The 16,270-nt window shown below is 32.6% G+C and overlaps 1 protein-coding gene across 1 annotated transcript in view; it reads right to left on the reverse strand.

Annotated features, from left to right (window-relative positions):
* Positions 1-758: 758 nt before the first annotated feature.
* LOC134691346 (uncharacterized) overlaps positions 759-16,270 on the reverse strand; it is a 193,419-nt gene continuing 177,907 nt past the window's right edge. The window contains exons 10-12 of the mRNA XM_063551815.1: positions 15,022-15,102; positions 2,488-2,941; positions 759-2,174 (exon numbers count right to left, since the gene is read on the reverse strand). Coding sequence (XP_063407885.1) covers positions 2,122-2,174; positions 2,488-2,941; positions 15,022-15,102 — 588 coding nt within the window. The 3' untranslated portion in view covers positions 759-2,121. The remainder of the gene's footprint in view (positions 2,175-2,487; positions 2,942-15,021; positions 15,103-16,270) is intronic.

The raw sequence follows: 16,270 nt of genomic DNA on the forward strand, positions 1-16,270 counted from the left end.
ATAAGTCGAAAATAGACTGAACTGCCAAAAAAAAGAAAAAGACAGACGACAAACAACAGTATACAGAACACAACACAGGACAAATACAACTGATCAACACAAACCTCAAAAACAAACGGGGTCGAGATATTTATACGGTTTTTACATGATATCCTATAAGAACAAATTTGTTCAAAGGATACTTATGTTCACATAGATCAGATTTAAATTCACCTGCTTTATAAACAATATAACCGTAAAAATTAGGATGCGATTTCCAGGTTTTTTTAAACTTGTCAATACCCATCTGGTTGCTATAAGAAACACTGACGATACGAAGATGACGATGTATAAGCTTTTATTTGTTAAAGTTCCTTATATATTATTGGTATCGTTGAATGGAAAGTTAGCCATAATAATATTCTATAGTGTATTCTGAATTGCCAACAATGTATATGTAATATGTTTAGAAATTGTGAGCAAATATTTTTTTTTCTCGTGGCGAAAGATGTAGGTTTAGCGAAGGGAAAAAACAAGATAGCACTTGTATAAATGTCTAGCCTGCTTTAATTTACTGACCATGACTGAATTTATATTGAAAGTCTTATAGAAAAGGCTTTACAACAAATATCACATACAATCAACATTATCAATGATCCATGTAAATGAGGTCAGGGCAATTACACCTAGCTATCATTACTTTTTTTAATTCGAGCGTCACTGATGAGTCTTTTGTAGACGAAACGCGCGTCTGGCGTATATACAAAATTTAGTCCTGGTATCTATGATGAGTTTATTTACTATAACAGACCAAACTTCTATTACAATATTTCCTCTTTAGTCCATTTTTTTTTATCTTGACAATTTCTTTATAAAAGAGAGGCGAGACCAAATGGATATTCAAACTCATAAGTCAAAGACTGACAATGTCATGGCAAAGTAAGACAAAGACAAAACTCCCACCTAATGTCTAAGGTGTCGGGTCAGATAACACCCACCTAATGTCTAAGGTGTCGGATCAGATAACACCCACCTAATGTCTAAGGTGTCGGGTCAGATAACACCCACCTAATGTCTAAGGTGTCGGGTCATATTTGGCCGTATATCATTGGAGTTACACAATATCAAATATACAGAATAGAATCACATTCTGACCTTGCCTAACTTGTAGAAAATAGTTTGACGAACATCTGTATAAATAATTCCCTGTATAACGTTATTAGAATTATTCATATATATGTTTAGATATATATGTAATTAGAATTCTGCATAGTCTTGTATTTGCGTCTGCAAAGAATGTTATGTCATAATTCCGTATACAAGTCTATCCAAACGGAAATAGTTCTGTATATTCGTTTTTCGAATTCTGTAAATATTCAAACGATTTCTGTATATACGAAAAGGCACGAAATTGAATAATAGACCTCTATACACAAATTTAAATTAGGTATATAAAAAGTATTCGAACAGGTACATAGATCTATATATATATGGAATTATTTCTGTAAATGATATGTAATAACATATACGTTATAATACTGACAGACATATTTTCTTTTACCCTGATACCGCGCATTGATTATTTCTAAGTGATGGACTAATGGGTTGTCGGATTAATAGGCTGTCGGATCAAGGGTTTTCGGACTAATGGGTTGTCGGACCAATTGGCTGTCGGAACAATCGGCCGTTGTACCACTGAGCTGTCGGACTAATGGGCTGTCGGACTAATGGGCTGTCGGACTAATGGGTTGTCGGAATAATGGAGTGTAACCAGACAAACAACAGTAAACAAAACGCAACATAGAAAACTGAAGACTGAGCAACAAGAACCCCACCAAAACTTTGGATGATCTCAGGTGCTCCAATAGGGTAAGCAGATCCTACTCCACTAGTGGCACATGTCCTGTTGCTCATGTAAGAACAAACCCTGTGGCAAGTATAATAAGGTAAAGTTACTATACATGATTGTCTGATTTTTATCGGCAGCATTATATTGCAATTAACATTATTAGATATAAAGATGATCGCCTTCTATCCACAAGGGATTGGTCTTCTGCAAATCTGTTTCTATGGTAATCTGTGTATTTCTCATCGCAAAAAATAACTGTTTGCCATACAAATGATGAGAACAACTGTATTTCTCTAATGCATTGGAACATTAAATTGTTGTTCTATTTCGACCTCAACAGTCATTTCTGAAAATAAATAAAATAATTCACAAATCCAAAGATAAAATATGCTGCTGTTTGACATTTTACTTTAAAAAATCAAAAGTTTTACAGAAGTACCCCTGTTTAATGGACCAGTAGAAAAAGAAGCTATGGTGACTATCATTCAAAGGAACCTCCTCTTTACCCGAAATATATTCATATTTGAAAGACATAAAATTAAGTGTTTTATTAGATAATACTTATAAAGTCTGCACACTCACATGACTCATACTTTATAGTCTGGATAAAACCCTTATAAATTTTGAGCGCAACTTCAAACTGTTTAAAGCATATTTACCCAGAAAATCATTTTTAACTGATTTCACATCTTCATCTGTAATAGTTTTAGCCAAAATATCATTTAGCTCATCTGTATACAGCTTTTGTGGTTTGTTATAGTGGTCAAACCGTTTTAAGAGTTCAGTTAATATGTTACACAACTCATTAAAACGTGTATCACCAAGCTCAGCTGCCGTTGAGTGTTGTAGTTCATTCCTTGTAAGTCTTATGCGCTCAATATCATCACCAATAGCTATGTCTGTACCCTTAATGGTTTGCCAATTCCCTCCCCATCGATTAGTTGGAATATGTTTGTTAAGTTTAAAGTGTTCCTGGTATAAGTGTGATATATCGTAATCGCTCCTCGGACGTAGATTTGGTTTATCTGGTTTTAGAAGGTCATATGAAACATCAGCAAGAATGTTCAGCACAATTATTCCCATCTTTGTAAAATTGATCTCTTCTTTGGTAAACTAAAAAAAAAAGATTAAAGTAAACATTTGATACGTAAAATATGTACAAGGCCAACATAATCGAGAATAGGGCTAAAGTAATAACTGTTTTTTTTTTTATTAATTCGATGCTCAGTTAACTTAGTCAACTCCTCAATGCAAAGCAACTTAAAATTTAAATTAAAATTCAAGTGCTAGTATCTAACATGGAAAACTAAATCTGGCTCAATTAAAATCCACGGGTGTCATTCGGTTTAACTAGAGAAATGATCGTGAAAAAATATCTAACGGCGGTCAAGTATTGAGAGACGATCATGAAAGGTCTTGTAACGGATCGTGAAAAACATTTTATGTAAATTCTAGCTCAGAATCTTTCCAAAAATCGCTTAATTTTCAAAACGCGGAACAAATCCGTACAAAAAAATATGTCTGACAAAATGGTTTAACTTCCTCAACATAACTGTAAAATAAGATAAAGAAAATATACAGTACTTTATGAAAAAACACAAAAGGCGCAATGCATGTCTATGAAATTAATTACAAATAACACACTTTTTGTACCTATAATGGTCATATTTCAGTTTATCATGATATATTTGAAATTTAATCTTTGGTGTATCTGATAGTACAGTAAAATTAAAGTATGTTATCTCCTTAAAAGCATTAATTTGTATATGAAAACCTTGAATTTGTTGAATTTCCATCAAACTTGATCGTGAAAGATCAGGCAACGCATTATTTTGATCGTGAAAGATAATGCGTGACCAGACTTAATACTAGTCATCAGAAATCAGTATTTCTTTAACCATTTGATAAACCTGCAACTATTTTGATAAGGATGAACATTAAAGCTATTATTTTTTTCTATTCAACACTTTACCTCGAAAGTAAAAAAAATAACAAATAAAAAACGTGTCTAAATAAGTGTGAAGGATTCAGCTCTGAGAATCGGTCAAGTGCAATTCTGATAGACCGACACTATTAAGCCAATAATATGGATATGCAACGTTTAAACCAAAATGATATCCATCAAACAAAAAATTTCAGCAAAACAGCATCTTTCATGAGTAATTTGAGATTGAACGATAACCAACATTTTGTGCAACAGTACTTTCTTAAGTTCTTTATATTTAACGCAGATGTGGATTGATTAAACTATATACTACAGACTATAGAATACCAGAGCGCAAAATGATTTAATGTCTCGTCTGCTTTAATTATGATAGTATATTTGTTGAACGTCTATGATATCAAGGATTTTACTAGAAGTGTCAAATGCGCTTAAGTTGTCAATGGTTCATGAAAAGAGTTCAATGTCAGATGAACCATGTCATACAGATCTCTACAAATATCCTGTACACCAAATAAATGTGTTCCGATCCTTACAGTGCCTTAGAAACTGACAAATGTAAAAGTTATGCTTGGCCAATTAATTCGGAACATAAGGTCAAAAGTATATGAACCCTGACCGACAGCCAGGCATAGACATCTTACTATCATTCAATATATCAAATACCATTGCCGTCATCATGGTCATATATGAAACATACAGACAGACATGTACACCATACACGAAAAACCTTGGCGCTTTAGCATACAGTTATATATCCAAAAGGCTAAACAACATAAAACAAACATTGCCGAATGATGCATGATAATGAGTTCGATGTTATTTGAAACCTTGCAGAAGTTGAAAATGTACACCTTACAATCATATCAACAGACAGTTATCCTAAAGCTTAACGAATCTGCGATACGGACTAGACCACAAAAATGAAGCTTCGTCCATGAAATGAGGCAATTTCGGGGTCAGGTGAATCCTGTCTGACGGACATGTAGTTTATAGGATCCAATATACAAAACGCAGGTATCCTATAACTCGTGATAAGTGAGTACTTCACATGACAATAAAAAGCTTCATCCTACAATCATCCAACTATTTACATTTCATTTTCTAAAAATATTAATACTTTGAAATGCTTAAACCTATTGAAGATGTTGACCTATCTAGCTTTTCTCAATACGTCTTCGTAGCATCAGATCTTTCACGATCCTTTTCACGATCTTCAAAAATGCGGTACATTATCTTTCACCATCCGAAAAATCAATTTTTGTGTAAATAGTTCTTTATTCACCAAGTTTCAGATTATGTTTATACAAAATAACTATGAGAACCATTTGATTAATTCATATAGAATGCCCTTATTCGGATGAAAGTAGTTTTTCTAGTCGAATTTGTGAAAAAATCATGTTTGTTTACATTTTTTATGCCATTGAAATTTCGAGAAGCAATCTGCCTTTTGTTGTTTTGTAATAACTATGTACTTTTAAAACTGGATATTCTCACATATTGATCATAATGTTGAACCATTTTGACAGACAGTTTTATTTTGTCGTTAATTTGTCTGTGTAATTAATTAAATAAGAATATTTATTGACCTTTCATATGTTTTCTCGATTAAATGTCTTTCATGATCCGTTACCAGAGCTTTCATGATCGTCTCTCAATACTTGACCGCCGTTAGATATTCTTTCACGATCATTTCTCTCGTTAAACCGAATGACACCCGTGAAATGATTATAAAAAACATCTAAAATCAAATCTGGCTCAATCAAAATGATTTTTAAAAACATTATGCATGAGAAACATTTCAGCAATATTTGGTCCTGGTCCAGTAAAAAGCAAATTTTATTTTGTCCCGTTACAGTAAAAAGCAAATTTTATTTTGTCCCAGTACAATAAAACGCAAATTTTATTTTGTCCCGTTACCATGGTTACAGTAAAAAGCAAATTTGATTTTGTCCCGTTACAGTAACAAGCAAATTTTATTTTGTCCCGTTACAGTAAAAGGCAAATTTTATTTTGTCCCGTTACAGTAAAAAGCAAATTTTATTTTGTCCCGTTACAGTAAAATGCAAATTTTAATTTTAAATGATAATGAAATATTCAATTTGATTTATGATTCATATAGGAATATCAAAAATTATTTTTAGAAAATTTTAAATGCATTATTTACCAAATTTTGGTAGCATCTGTCACTTTACATGACAAATGCATGATACAATTTCTCTTTTTGTAACTAAAGTATCAGTCATACCTGATCATGGGTTAGATTATTTACAAGTCATTGAAAACTGTGGAAAATATTTACCAAAATTAGTCATGGTCTGAGGACTTTTAAAATTCTGAACAATGTTGAGTTGAATGATTTAAAAAATATAATAAAAGAAGAATGTGTTTGAAGACAGGAGTGACCCTGCAAAGGCTTTGCAATTTTCCTAGTTAAATAGGGACATACATGTTATATACCTCTATGACGGTAAATGACTCACTGCCAAAATTCGAACTATGTCTGTGTGTTGTTGTTCTTAGCATTGTGTATATGAGATTCATAAAATTTGCATGAGGCAAAATTACAATTTTCCAATTTATAAAGGATCATAACCTTGGAACAGTAAGTGACTCACTGACTAAGTTCGAACTCTCTATGTCTGCGAGTTTTAGTTCTTAGCATTGTGTATGAGTTTCATAACGTTTGCATGATGCAAACTTAAGTCAGAGTGTGGAAACGAAAATGGAACAGACAGAAGGACGGACGTTCAAGGGTAAGACTTATGCCTACGGTGGGTTCATTAAAATATGTTATAAGAGATGGATATATAATAGTGTGCATGAGGGATGTAAGAGTGACCGTGCACCATGAAAGGGGAAAATATTTTTATCGACCCTATGAAAGTATGTTGAATATACTATAAAAACTTCAATGACCAGTATTCCATCAAAATGTTATGAATATATGATATTCACCACAAAAAAAATAATATTAAGGACGGATAATTATCAAGAAATGATTGTAACAGGATGCTGTTAAAAAGTCTCCTAAACGAAGCTCAAATATTTCCTAATTCACAGATCTGATATTGGACAAAGTCCAGTAAAAATTAGTTTGGTCCAGTAAAGTGACATGCATTGGCGACGCCTGGGGACTGACCCTGTAATCCATCAAATCTTCGTGAAATGACAAACAGGAATATATATTGTTTAAGCGTAGGGATCTTGACCATTAACAAGATATTTGAGCAAATTCAAATGACAGGGAGTGAGGATGACCCCTTGGGTTTTACCCCTTTTACCATTCAAATCATCTTACCATGAAAAACCATACTATATATAGTTTAGGGATGGGGATCTCGACCATTTACAAGACATCAGAACATTGGGTGTGGAGGAACCCCTGGGGACTGACCATATATATATATAGGAAGATGTGGTATGAGTGCCAATGAGACAACTCTCCATCCAAACAACAATTCAAAAATTAAACCATTATAGGTTAAAGTACGGCCTTCAACACGGAGCCTTGGCTCACACCGAACAACAAGCTATAAAGGGCCCCAAAATAACTAGTGTAAAACCATTCAAACGGGAAAACCAACGGTCTAATCTATATAAACAAAACGAGAAACGAGAAACACGTATATATTACATAAACAAACGACAACTACTGTACATCAGATTCCTGACTTAGGACAGGTGCAAACATTTGCAGCGGGATTAAACGTTTTAATGGGCCCAAACCTTCTCCTTTTTCTGAAACAATAGCATAACATCACAACATATAAAAACATACGATAAAATATCAATTGGCAGACTTAACTCAATAAAAAAATACATCATTCAAATATTTGTGAAATAATGAACAGGAATATATATGGTTTAGTGGTGGTGATCTTGACCATTTACAACATATCAAAACATTGAGGGTGGGCCCTGGGGACTGAACCTATATATCATTCAAATGTTCTTGACATGGAGAAAAGAAATATATATGGTTTAGGGATGAGGATCTTGACCACTTCAAAGATATCTGAACTTTCTTTAATGGCAGGGGGTCGGGATGACCCCTGGGGACTAACCCTACATATCATTCAAATCATCTTGGCATGACAAACCAGAATATATTTAGTTTAGGGGTGGCAATCTTGACTATCTTCAAGATATTTGAACTTTCTCAAATGGCAGGGGATGGGGTGACCCCTGGGGACTAACCTTTTCATTTTATTTAATGTGCGTTATCATTTCAATTATAAAAATCGTGTCTATCACTAACTGTTTTCAAGTTATAATCATTTGGAAATTAAAAAAGAAGAAGAAGAAGAACTGAGCAAAAGCAATAGGTCTTCCCAAACTTCGAAACTTGGAAACAGCAAGCCTGTCTCGTTTTTTTTACTTCACTAAAGCGAGACGAAAATTGTCATTTAAGGTCAATATCTCTTTTACAATGTATAGGAATCCTTATTATTCTGGTCATATTTAGACTTTTGTAGATGTTGACAGTTTCTATCTTTCTTTTTTTTTGTGGAGTAATTGACAAAAAACACCAAATTTGTGAAAAACCGTCATTTATTGGCAATAACTTCTTCAGAACTCTTTATAGGGTCTTAAATGGTGTCAGGTTATAACTGTCATTTTTTAAAATCTTGTATGCTGATCATAGTTGTTGTTTACATAATCTGGTTCTTTTGAAATATTTTTTCCAAATTTCCGAAATATTTTGAATGAACACCGTCAAGTTTGTGATGTTTGCCTCCTCTAACATTAAATCAGATGTGGCATACTCTGTTTTTCGTGGTATTACACCTAAAGAAGACGTTAATGTTGATTCACTACATGGTTATTTTGTCACAATCTGTTCAATAATTCAAGAGAGAATAAGTATAATGTAAGACTACATCATACATTAATATGAATATAATTTCTTTGAAAAATCCTCACCATGCCAGATCATGATAGACTATCTTGTGGGCCAAAAAATGATCAATATTCATCGCATCTGTATAAAAAGTAAAATAACAAAAATACTGAAACGGAAAGTCCCTTATCAAATGGCAAAATCAAACACTCAAACAGATCAAGCAGTTAAAAAGGATACACATTACTACTCTTAGATGATAATCATCGCAAATGCAATTCTCTGTCTTCATTGTTGGGTTCCTTTTTGGTCACTGATACCTCTCCCTCCAATTTTGAACAAAGTGGAACATTTTACGCTAATATATAAAATTTATGGGGCAACTTTGTTATATTACTTTTTTCCACACCTAAAGAGTCATACATAATGGTTTCCTATTAGTAAATTTTTTTTTTAATAATGCATTACATTTATTAAAGATTTACTAAGGCAAAATCACTGTTATAGCCAAATATAATAAAAAAGGAGAAAGAGTCAGAAAAGCTCCCCAAAACTATGGCAAGCCGTTTTACTATTTATTCCAACTTCAAGATATCTAATAAACTTTATACGATTTCTAATATAGTTTATAAGATATTTTATATAGTTTTTTATATATCTCATATAATTTTCTTTATTAGATGTCTTATAAAATAATATGAGATATCTTATATACTTTTTTAAGATATGTTATATACTTTATAAGATACCTTAAAAAGTATATGAGATATCTTTTAAAGTTTTATAAGATATCTTATAAAAACAATCTTATACATTATATCAGATATCTTGAAGTTCAAATAAATAGTAAAATGGCTTGCCATACAAAACACTGAATATACCTCGCTCTGCCTCCTAATATTTTATATAACAGATCGTTCATGGTAAAGCCCTATTACAAGGAAACTTACTTTTTTATTTTTTTAAGACTAAATCCTCTCAGAATATTCCTCTTTTGCAAGTTTTTAGTGAAATAGCATGAAATTTTGAAATTGAAAGTTCAAATGTGGAAGTACAGATTCTCATTTAGGAGAAATACCACCATTGAGTTCTTTTAATCTGTGACGACGTACATTAGACAATGACCGACCCCAAGTGATGACTAGTGTTCATGTTGCCTTTTAGGCCAGGTGAATAAAAAATCACTCAAGTTTTTCAAGCAGGTGCTTTAACATAACTAGAGGCTCTTAAGAGCCTGTGTCACTCACCTTGGTCTATGTGAATATTCAACAAAGGACACTCTCCAACATTATAGACATTATTGAAGTTTTCTATAATTTTGATATAATTTGTCCCAAAAGTAGTACAACACACTGTAAAAGTTTTCTTTGAGAAAGCGCAGGTGGGATTTTTTTTATTTTCATTTATGTTCTAAAAAAAATGCACTACAAAACAATTGTGTTCTCGGACCTAAGAGGTGAAATCTGTAAATATAGAATCTGTACTTTGGCAACTTCCCTAAATGTTTTGATGGTGTCAATTTGTCAAATAGCATGAAACTAAAGGATTTAAACTTTAATTTTATAGAATTTCTGCAAAAATGACCGATTTTGGCATTTTATGGTCAAAATAGGCATTTATAGTTTTTTCAATATTGATGCATAAATGGCATCCTGACTTTCTATCTGACAGGTTTTCATGTGTCAATATTTGTGTTTCTATGCCTTTATCTAGTTCTTTTACTTATTTATGAACTCTGAATCTACAGAAAAGAAGATAATCTCAGACAATATGTGCAAAATGTGTTGTATAAATGACCCTTGTCTAACGCCCTGTTTGGATGAAGTAAAAAGTGGGGAGCTTGGTACATAAAATTTGAAGTCCATAATAAAGACCTCACTAAATTTGTATCAAAAGCACTTTACAATGTCTATTGTACCTGTTCCATTTTACATAATATCTTTCTTTTCTTCTGTAGGATAGCAAGTGATTTAAATATAAGCCTGTTGAGAATAAATTGCATGCAAGTTTTTCCCTGAGAAGGCAAAAATTTTTGTATCAGACCATACTGTTTGTAAGAAAAGTTAATTGCAAGAGTCTTTTTGTGCTCAAATTTGTTGTATCATGTCACATGAGTATAGAAATGATAAAAAAGACACAAATTTTTATTTCTTATAGCCTCAGTATGCATTTTTTAATGTAAATATATGGCACCGCCTAAATTGACCCTAATTTTTTTCAGTCTTACTTGGCCTAAGACCCTTTTAAACTAATATGATATGTTATTTGTAACTTTTCTTTCCATTTAAAGTACTTTCAATACATATGAAAGGATCATTTATAACCAAAAAGCTTCACAAAATTAAAATTGCTGGAAAATATTACATCTTCATGTAAGGCTCCCCTTCATTGACAAACCTCAATTTTTAGGCGCAGGCTCATATAAATTTTACTTTTGAATAATTATGCCAAGTCTGATAAATCAAATGAGTACTCTATTGCTTTAAGTACAGGATAAGTTATATATTAAGGCATTTAAAAAGTATTTTTTTGCAACATTTAAATTTTTAAAGCCCCAAATGTTGATAGTTGAAATTTTTCAATTTTAACGTCAAAATTTTACGCGCAAAGATGAGTATAGAACTTAACTTATTGTCTATAATATACATCCTATTGTCATGAAACTTTGTAAGCAGTGTTATAATATATTAAGCTTCTGTCATACCAAGTTTTTTAAGATTTGTCAACTCTTTCTATCCTATTAGGTCTGAGACCACAATTGTCGTCCCTTGATTTTCGTTGTTCACGAATATAGTCCCTAGTGTTGACAGTGGGTTACTTGCCATTAATTTTTATACCCCTTCCAAATTAATTTCTCTATGTTTAATGCCTCAAATTGCAAGAAGGGGGGGGGGGGGGGGGGTGAAATTACACTTAAAAAATTTGGGTCCAGAATTTTAAAGGAAAGTAGTGATTTGGTCCAGCTGAAAAAGGTTGAAAATTAGCACTTCGGGAGCTGTCAAAAGACCTCAAGACGACCTAAACATAAAATTGTCCATATTTTGAGTTAGAGCCGATGAAGTTTTCTATAATTTTGATATAATTTGTCCCAAAAGTAGTACAACACACTGTAAAAGTTTCTTTGAGAAAGCGAAGGTGGGATTTTTTTTATTTTCATTTATGTTCTAAAAAAAATGTACTACAAAATAATTGTGTTCTCAGACCATTCAGTATATGTTCTCTCTATCTTATTTAATTTTTGCTCAAAACACAAAAAATGGTAAACCAAATCCTTATTAAAGGGCAATCACTCCGATAAAGAGTGACAGTCTAATAACTATATCAACTAAATTTGACTTGTTAGTCGATGGACTAATTTATCTATTATAATTTATATCATATAAGGCAATTGCAAAACGCAAAACTAGAGGCTCTAAAGAGCCTGTGTCGCTCACCTTGGTCTATGTGACTATTAAACAAAGGAAGCAGATGGACTCATGACAAAATTGTATTTTGGTGATGGTGATGTGTTTGTACATTTTACTTTACTGAACATCCTTGCTGCTTACAATTATCTCTATCTATAATGAACTTGGCCCAGTAGTTTCAGTGGAAAATGTTAGTAAGAATTTACAATTTTATAAAAATTGTTAGAAATTGACTATAAAGGACAATAACTCCTTAGGGGGTCAATTGACCATTTTGGCCATGTTGACTTATTTGTAAATCTTACTTTGCTGAACATTATTGCTGTTTAAAGTTTATCTGTATCTATAATAATATTCAAGACAATAACCAAAAACAGCAAAATTTCCTGAAAATTACCAATTCAGGAGCAGCAAACCAACAACGGGTTGTCCGATTCATCTGAAAATTTCGGGGGAGATAGATCTTGACCTGATAAACAATTTTACCCCATGTCAGATTTGCTCTAAATGCTTTGGTTTTTGAGTTATAAGCCAAAAACTGCATTTTACCCCTATGTTCTATTTTTAGCCATGGCGGCCATCTTGGTTGGATGGCCGGGTCACCGGACACATTTTTTAAACTAGATACCTCAAACGATGATTGTGGATAAGTTTGGATTAATTTGGCCCAGTAGTTTCAGAGGAGAAGATTTTTGTAAAAGATTACTAAGATTTACGAAAAATGGTTAAAAAATGACTATAAAGAGCAATAGCTCCTAAAGGGGTCAACTGACCATTTCGATCATGTTGACTTACTTGTAAATCTTATTTTGCTGAACATAATGGCTGTTTACAGTTTATCTCTATCTGTAATAATATACAAGATAATAACCAAAAACAGCAAAATTTCCTTAAAATTACCAATTCAGGGGCAGCAACCCAACAACAGGTTGTCAGATTCATCGGAAAATTTCAGGGTAGATAAATCTTGACCTGATAAACAATTTTACCCCATGTCAGATTTGCTCTAAACGCTTTGGTTTTTGAGTTATAAGCCAAAAACTGCATTTTACCCCTATGTTCTATTTTTAGCCGTGGCGGCCATCTTGGTTGGTTGGCCGGGTCACCGGACACATTTTTTAAACTAGATACCCCAAAGATGATTGTGGCCAAGTTTGAATAAATTTGGTTTAGTAGTTTCAGAGGAGAAGATTTTTGTAAAAGATTACTAAGATTTACGAAAAATGGTTAAAAATTGACTATAAAGGGAAATAACTCCTAAAGTGGTCAATTGACCATTTCGATCATGTTGACTTATTTGTAAATCTTACTTTGCTGAACATTATTGCTGATTACAGTTTATCTCTATCTATAATAATATTCAAGATAATAAGCAAAAACTGCATTATTCCATAAAATAACTAATTCAGGGGCAGCAACCCAACAACGGGTTGTCCGATTGGTCTGAAAATTTCAGGGCAGATAGATCTTGACCTGATAAACAATTTATCATGTCAGATTTGTTCTTAATGCTTTGGTTTTTGAGTTATAAGCCAAAAACTGCATTTTACCCCTGTTCTATTTTTAGCCATGGCGGCCATCTTGGTTGGTTGGCCGGGTCACCGGACACAATTTTTAAACTAGATACCCCAATGATGATTGTGGCCAAGTTTGGTTTAATTTGGCCCAGTAGTTTCAGAGGAGAAGATTTTTGTAAAAGTTAACGACGACGGACGACGGACGCTGGACGCCGGACGCAAAGTGATGGGAAAAGGGCCAGGTGAGCTAAAAAAGAGTAATAATCGTCGACATTAACAACAATAAAGAGTCCATTTCTTTCATTTGTCTTAATTGTAGATCTTGTCTTGCTGATCATTTTTGCTTATTTAAGTTGTATCTATCTATTACAATTGTTAAGATATAAGGCAACAACCCAAAAAATTGATAAAATCGTCATTAAAGGGCAATTATTGTAATAAGGCGTCGGCTGACAATTTTCGAGCATAGCCTTATTTGTAGAACTTGTTTTGCTGATCATGTTAGCAATTTAAAGTTTCTCCATATATATTATAGTATTCAAGATAATAGGCAAAAATGAAATAAAATGGTAAATATTTTCATTTAAGGGCAAAAACTTCTATAAGAAGTCGTCTGACAGTTCCGACATATATAAACAATTGGTAGAGCTCAACCTTTTGAACATTTTTGCCCTAGTCAGATTTTCTCTATTTATAAGGGTTTCAAAATTATAGACAAAACTTGCATTTTACCCCTATGTTTTTTTTTAGCCATGTCGGCCATCTTAGTTGGCAGGCCAAGTCATCGGACACTTTTTTTTAATCTAGATACCCAAATGATGAGTGTGGCCAAGTTAGCTAAAATTTGACCCAGTTGTTTAAGTGGAAAAGATTTTTTTAAAGTTAACGATGGCGGACCATGACAGACAACGACGTCCTACAAGTGATGAGAAAAGCTAACTTGGTCCTTTGGGCAAGGCGAGCTAAAAATGAGGAAACACAATGGACATATGTCAGATGGAAACTTTAGAACATGATGCATCTGTATACAGAGAAGAACTATCCACGTTTTTTCCTTCTTTATACATACAGCAAAAGCTCTATGCATAAATTGTAAACAAAATAAAAATACTGATGAGCTGCATGTATAAAATTAATTCTTATCCATTCTTCTGTGCTAAATCAATTACTGTAAATATTAAAATTAGAAATTTTAGAAAAACAAACTAATGCCTGTCACAAATGAATTTGAGTATCTCATCAGTGGATAACTTTATAGGTCTCTGTCTGGTGATACTTATGTGTTGGTTTTAGATTAACATACGATGTGGATGCTAGTCCAATGTTGAACATACTGCACACTTCACTTTATTTCGACGGTCAGTTTCCCTTATATTTACTCAACATCTCATTGTTTAGTCATTTTTGACAAGTAATAAAGGCATGAAAAGACACTTAGTCTTTATTGTATATAGTTTCGAAAACACTATTGTGATATTATATACCTCTCTCAAACTGCGTTTACTTGGTGGCTCTTCAGAAACATTTGAATGATCTCTCTTACCAGTTTTAAAACATAAATGCACCTGTAAATAATCAATCAAATATTATATAAAACATAATACATTGGTAAACCTTTAGAAATTATTCAATTTTGACATAAGCAATAGTAACTCTGAAAAAAGTTTAGGGCGATAAACAAATGAACAAGAGCTGAGCTAACTTGTCATACAATCAGAAAATAGTGTATGACATACAATGTAACTATCCACCAGAGAACAAATGCCGTAGATGTAAGCAACAATAGGTCGCCGTACGGCCATTAACAATGAGCAAACATAGCAAGCTATAACAGCTAACATTTCAATATGAAAACAACACAATATATATTTCATGCGCCTTTGTGGATTTACCTTCAAATGATGAATGAGAACCGAAACAGTTTGAGAGCTATATGACCAAAATGAACTTAAAAAAATAGCCAAATCCATTTAAAGTCAAATTTGCTTGAGGAAGTAGAAACCTTACATTTCTTTTATGATTTCAGAATTTATTAACTTACAATTTCATGAGAAAGGTTTGTCATAAATCATATGAGTTCAGAAGTAATGACTACTGAGTTGAAGATGCCTTGGACACTGAAAGTCCACCAGAAGAGGCATTGACCCAGTGCTGTAAAAATTAAAACAATATGTGATAAGTTTCATGCGTAAGAAGTGCTTTTTTGGATTTATCTTCATCAATAAAGCTCCAAGCAGAATATATATGAAAGCCGAGGATGTATAAGAACCGAAACAGTTGAAGAGATATATGACCAAACAGGAATAAAAAAATAGCCAGTTCAACTTTGTCTAAGAGAATTGAAACCAAATATATGACGAGCAAATGAATGCTGAGACTTACTTTGAGGAAATTTACACCATCAATAAAACAGAAGTATTATCTTTTGTAAAATTTTCTTTTCCTTATTTATTTTATACCTGCTTTCTTTTTCTTGTTTTTTCCCTTTCTATCACCCTGAAGTAATTATGTATCCATTGAAGCAATCAATTATTAAAAAGAGATAAAGTTTTCTTCTTTCAACTATACTACATATATTTGTAATAAAAATAAAGTTACTCATTGAATAGTATAACGTATAGATATATGTAATACTAAACGAACACAAAATAATTATCATATACAGATAAAACGAGATCCATTGAAATACTTGCTCCTGAATTATAAAGGACACATGAAAATGTGGCAGGGTTT

This window comes from Mytilus trossulus, chromosome 11, assembly GCF_036588685.1.
Source record: "Mytilus trossulus isolate FHL-02 chromosome 11, PNRI_Mtr1.1.1.hap1, whole genome shotgun sequence".
In the NCBI taxonomy this organism is placed as follows: Eukaryota; Metazoa; Mollusca; class Bivalvia; order Mytilida; family Mytilidae; genus Mytilus; species Mytilus trossulus.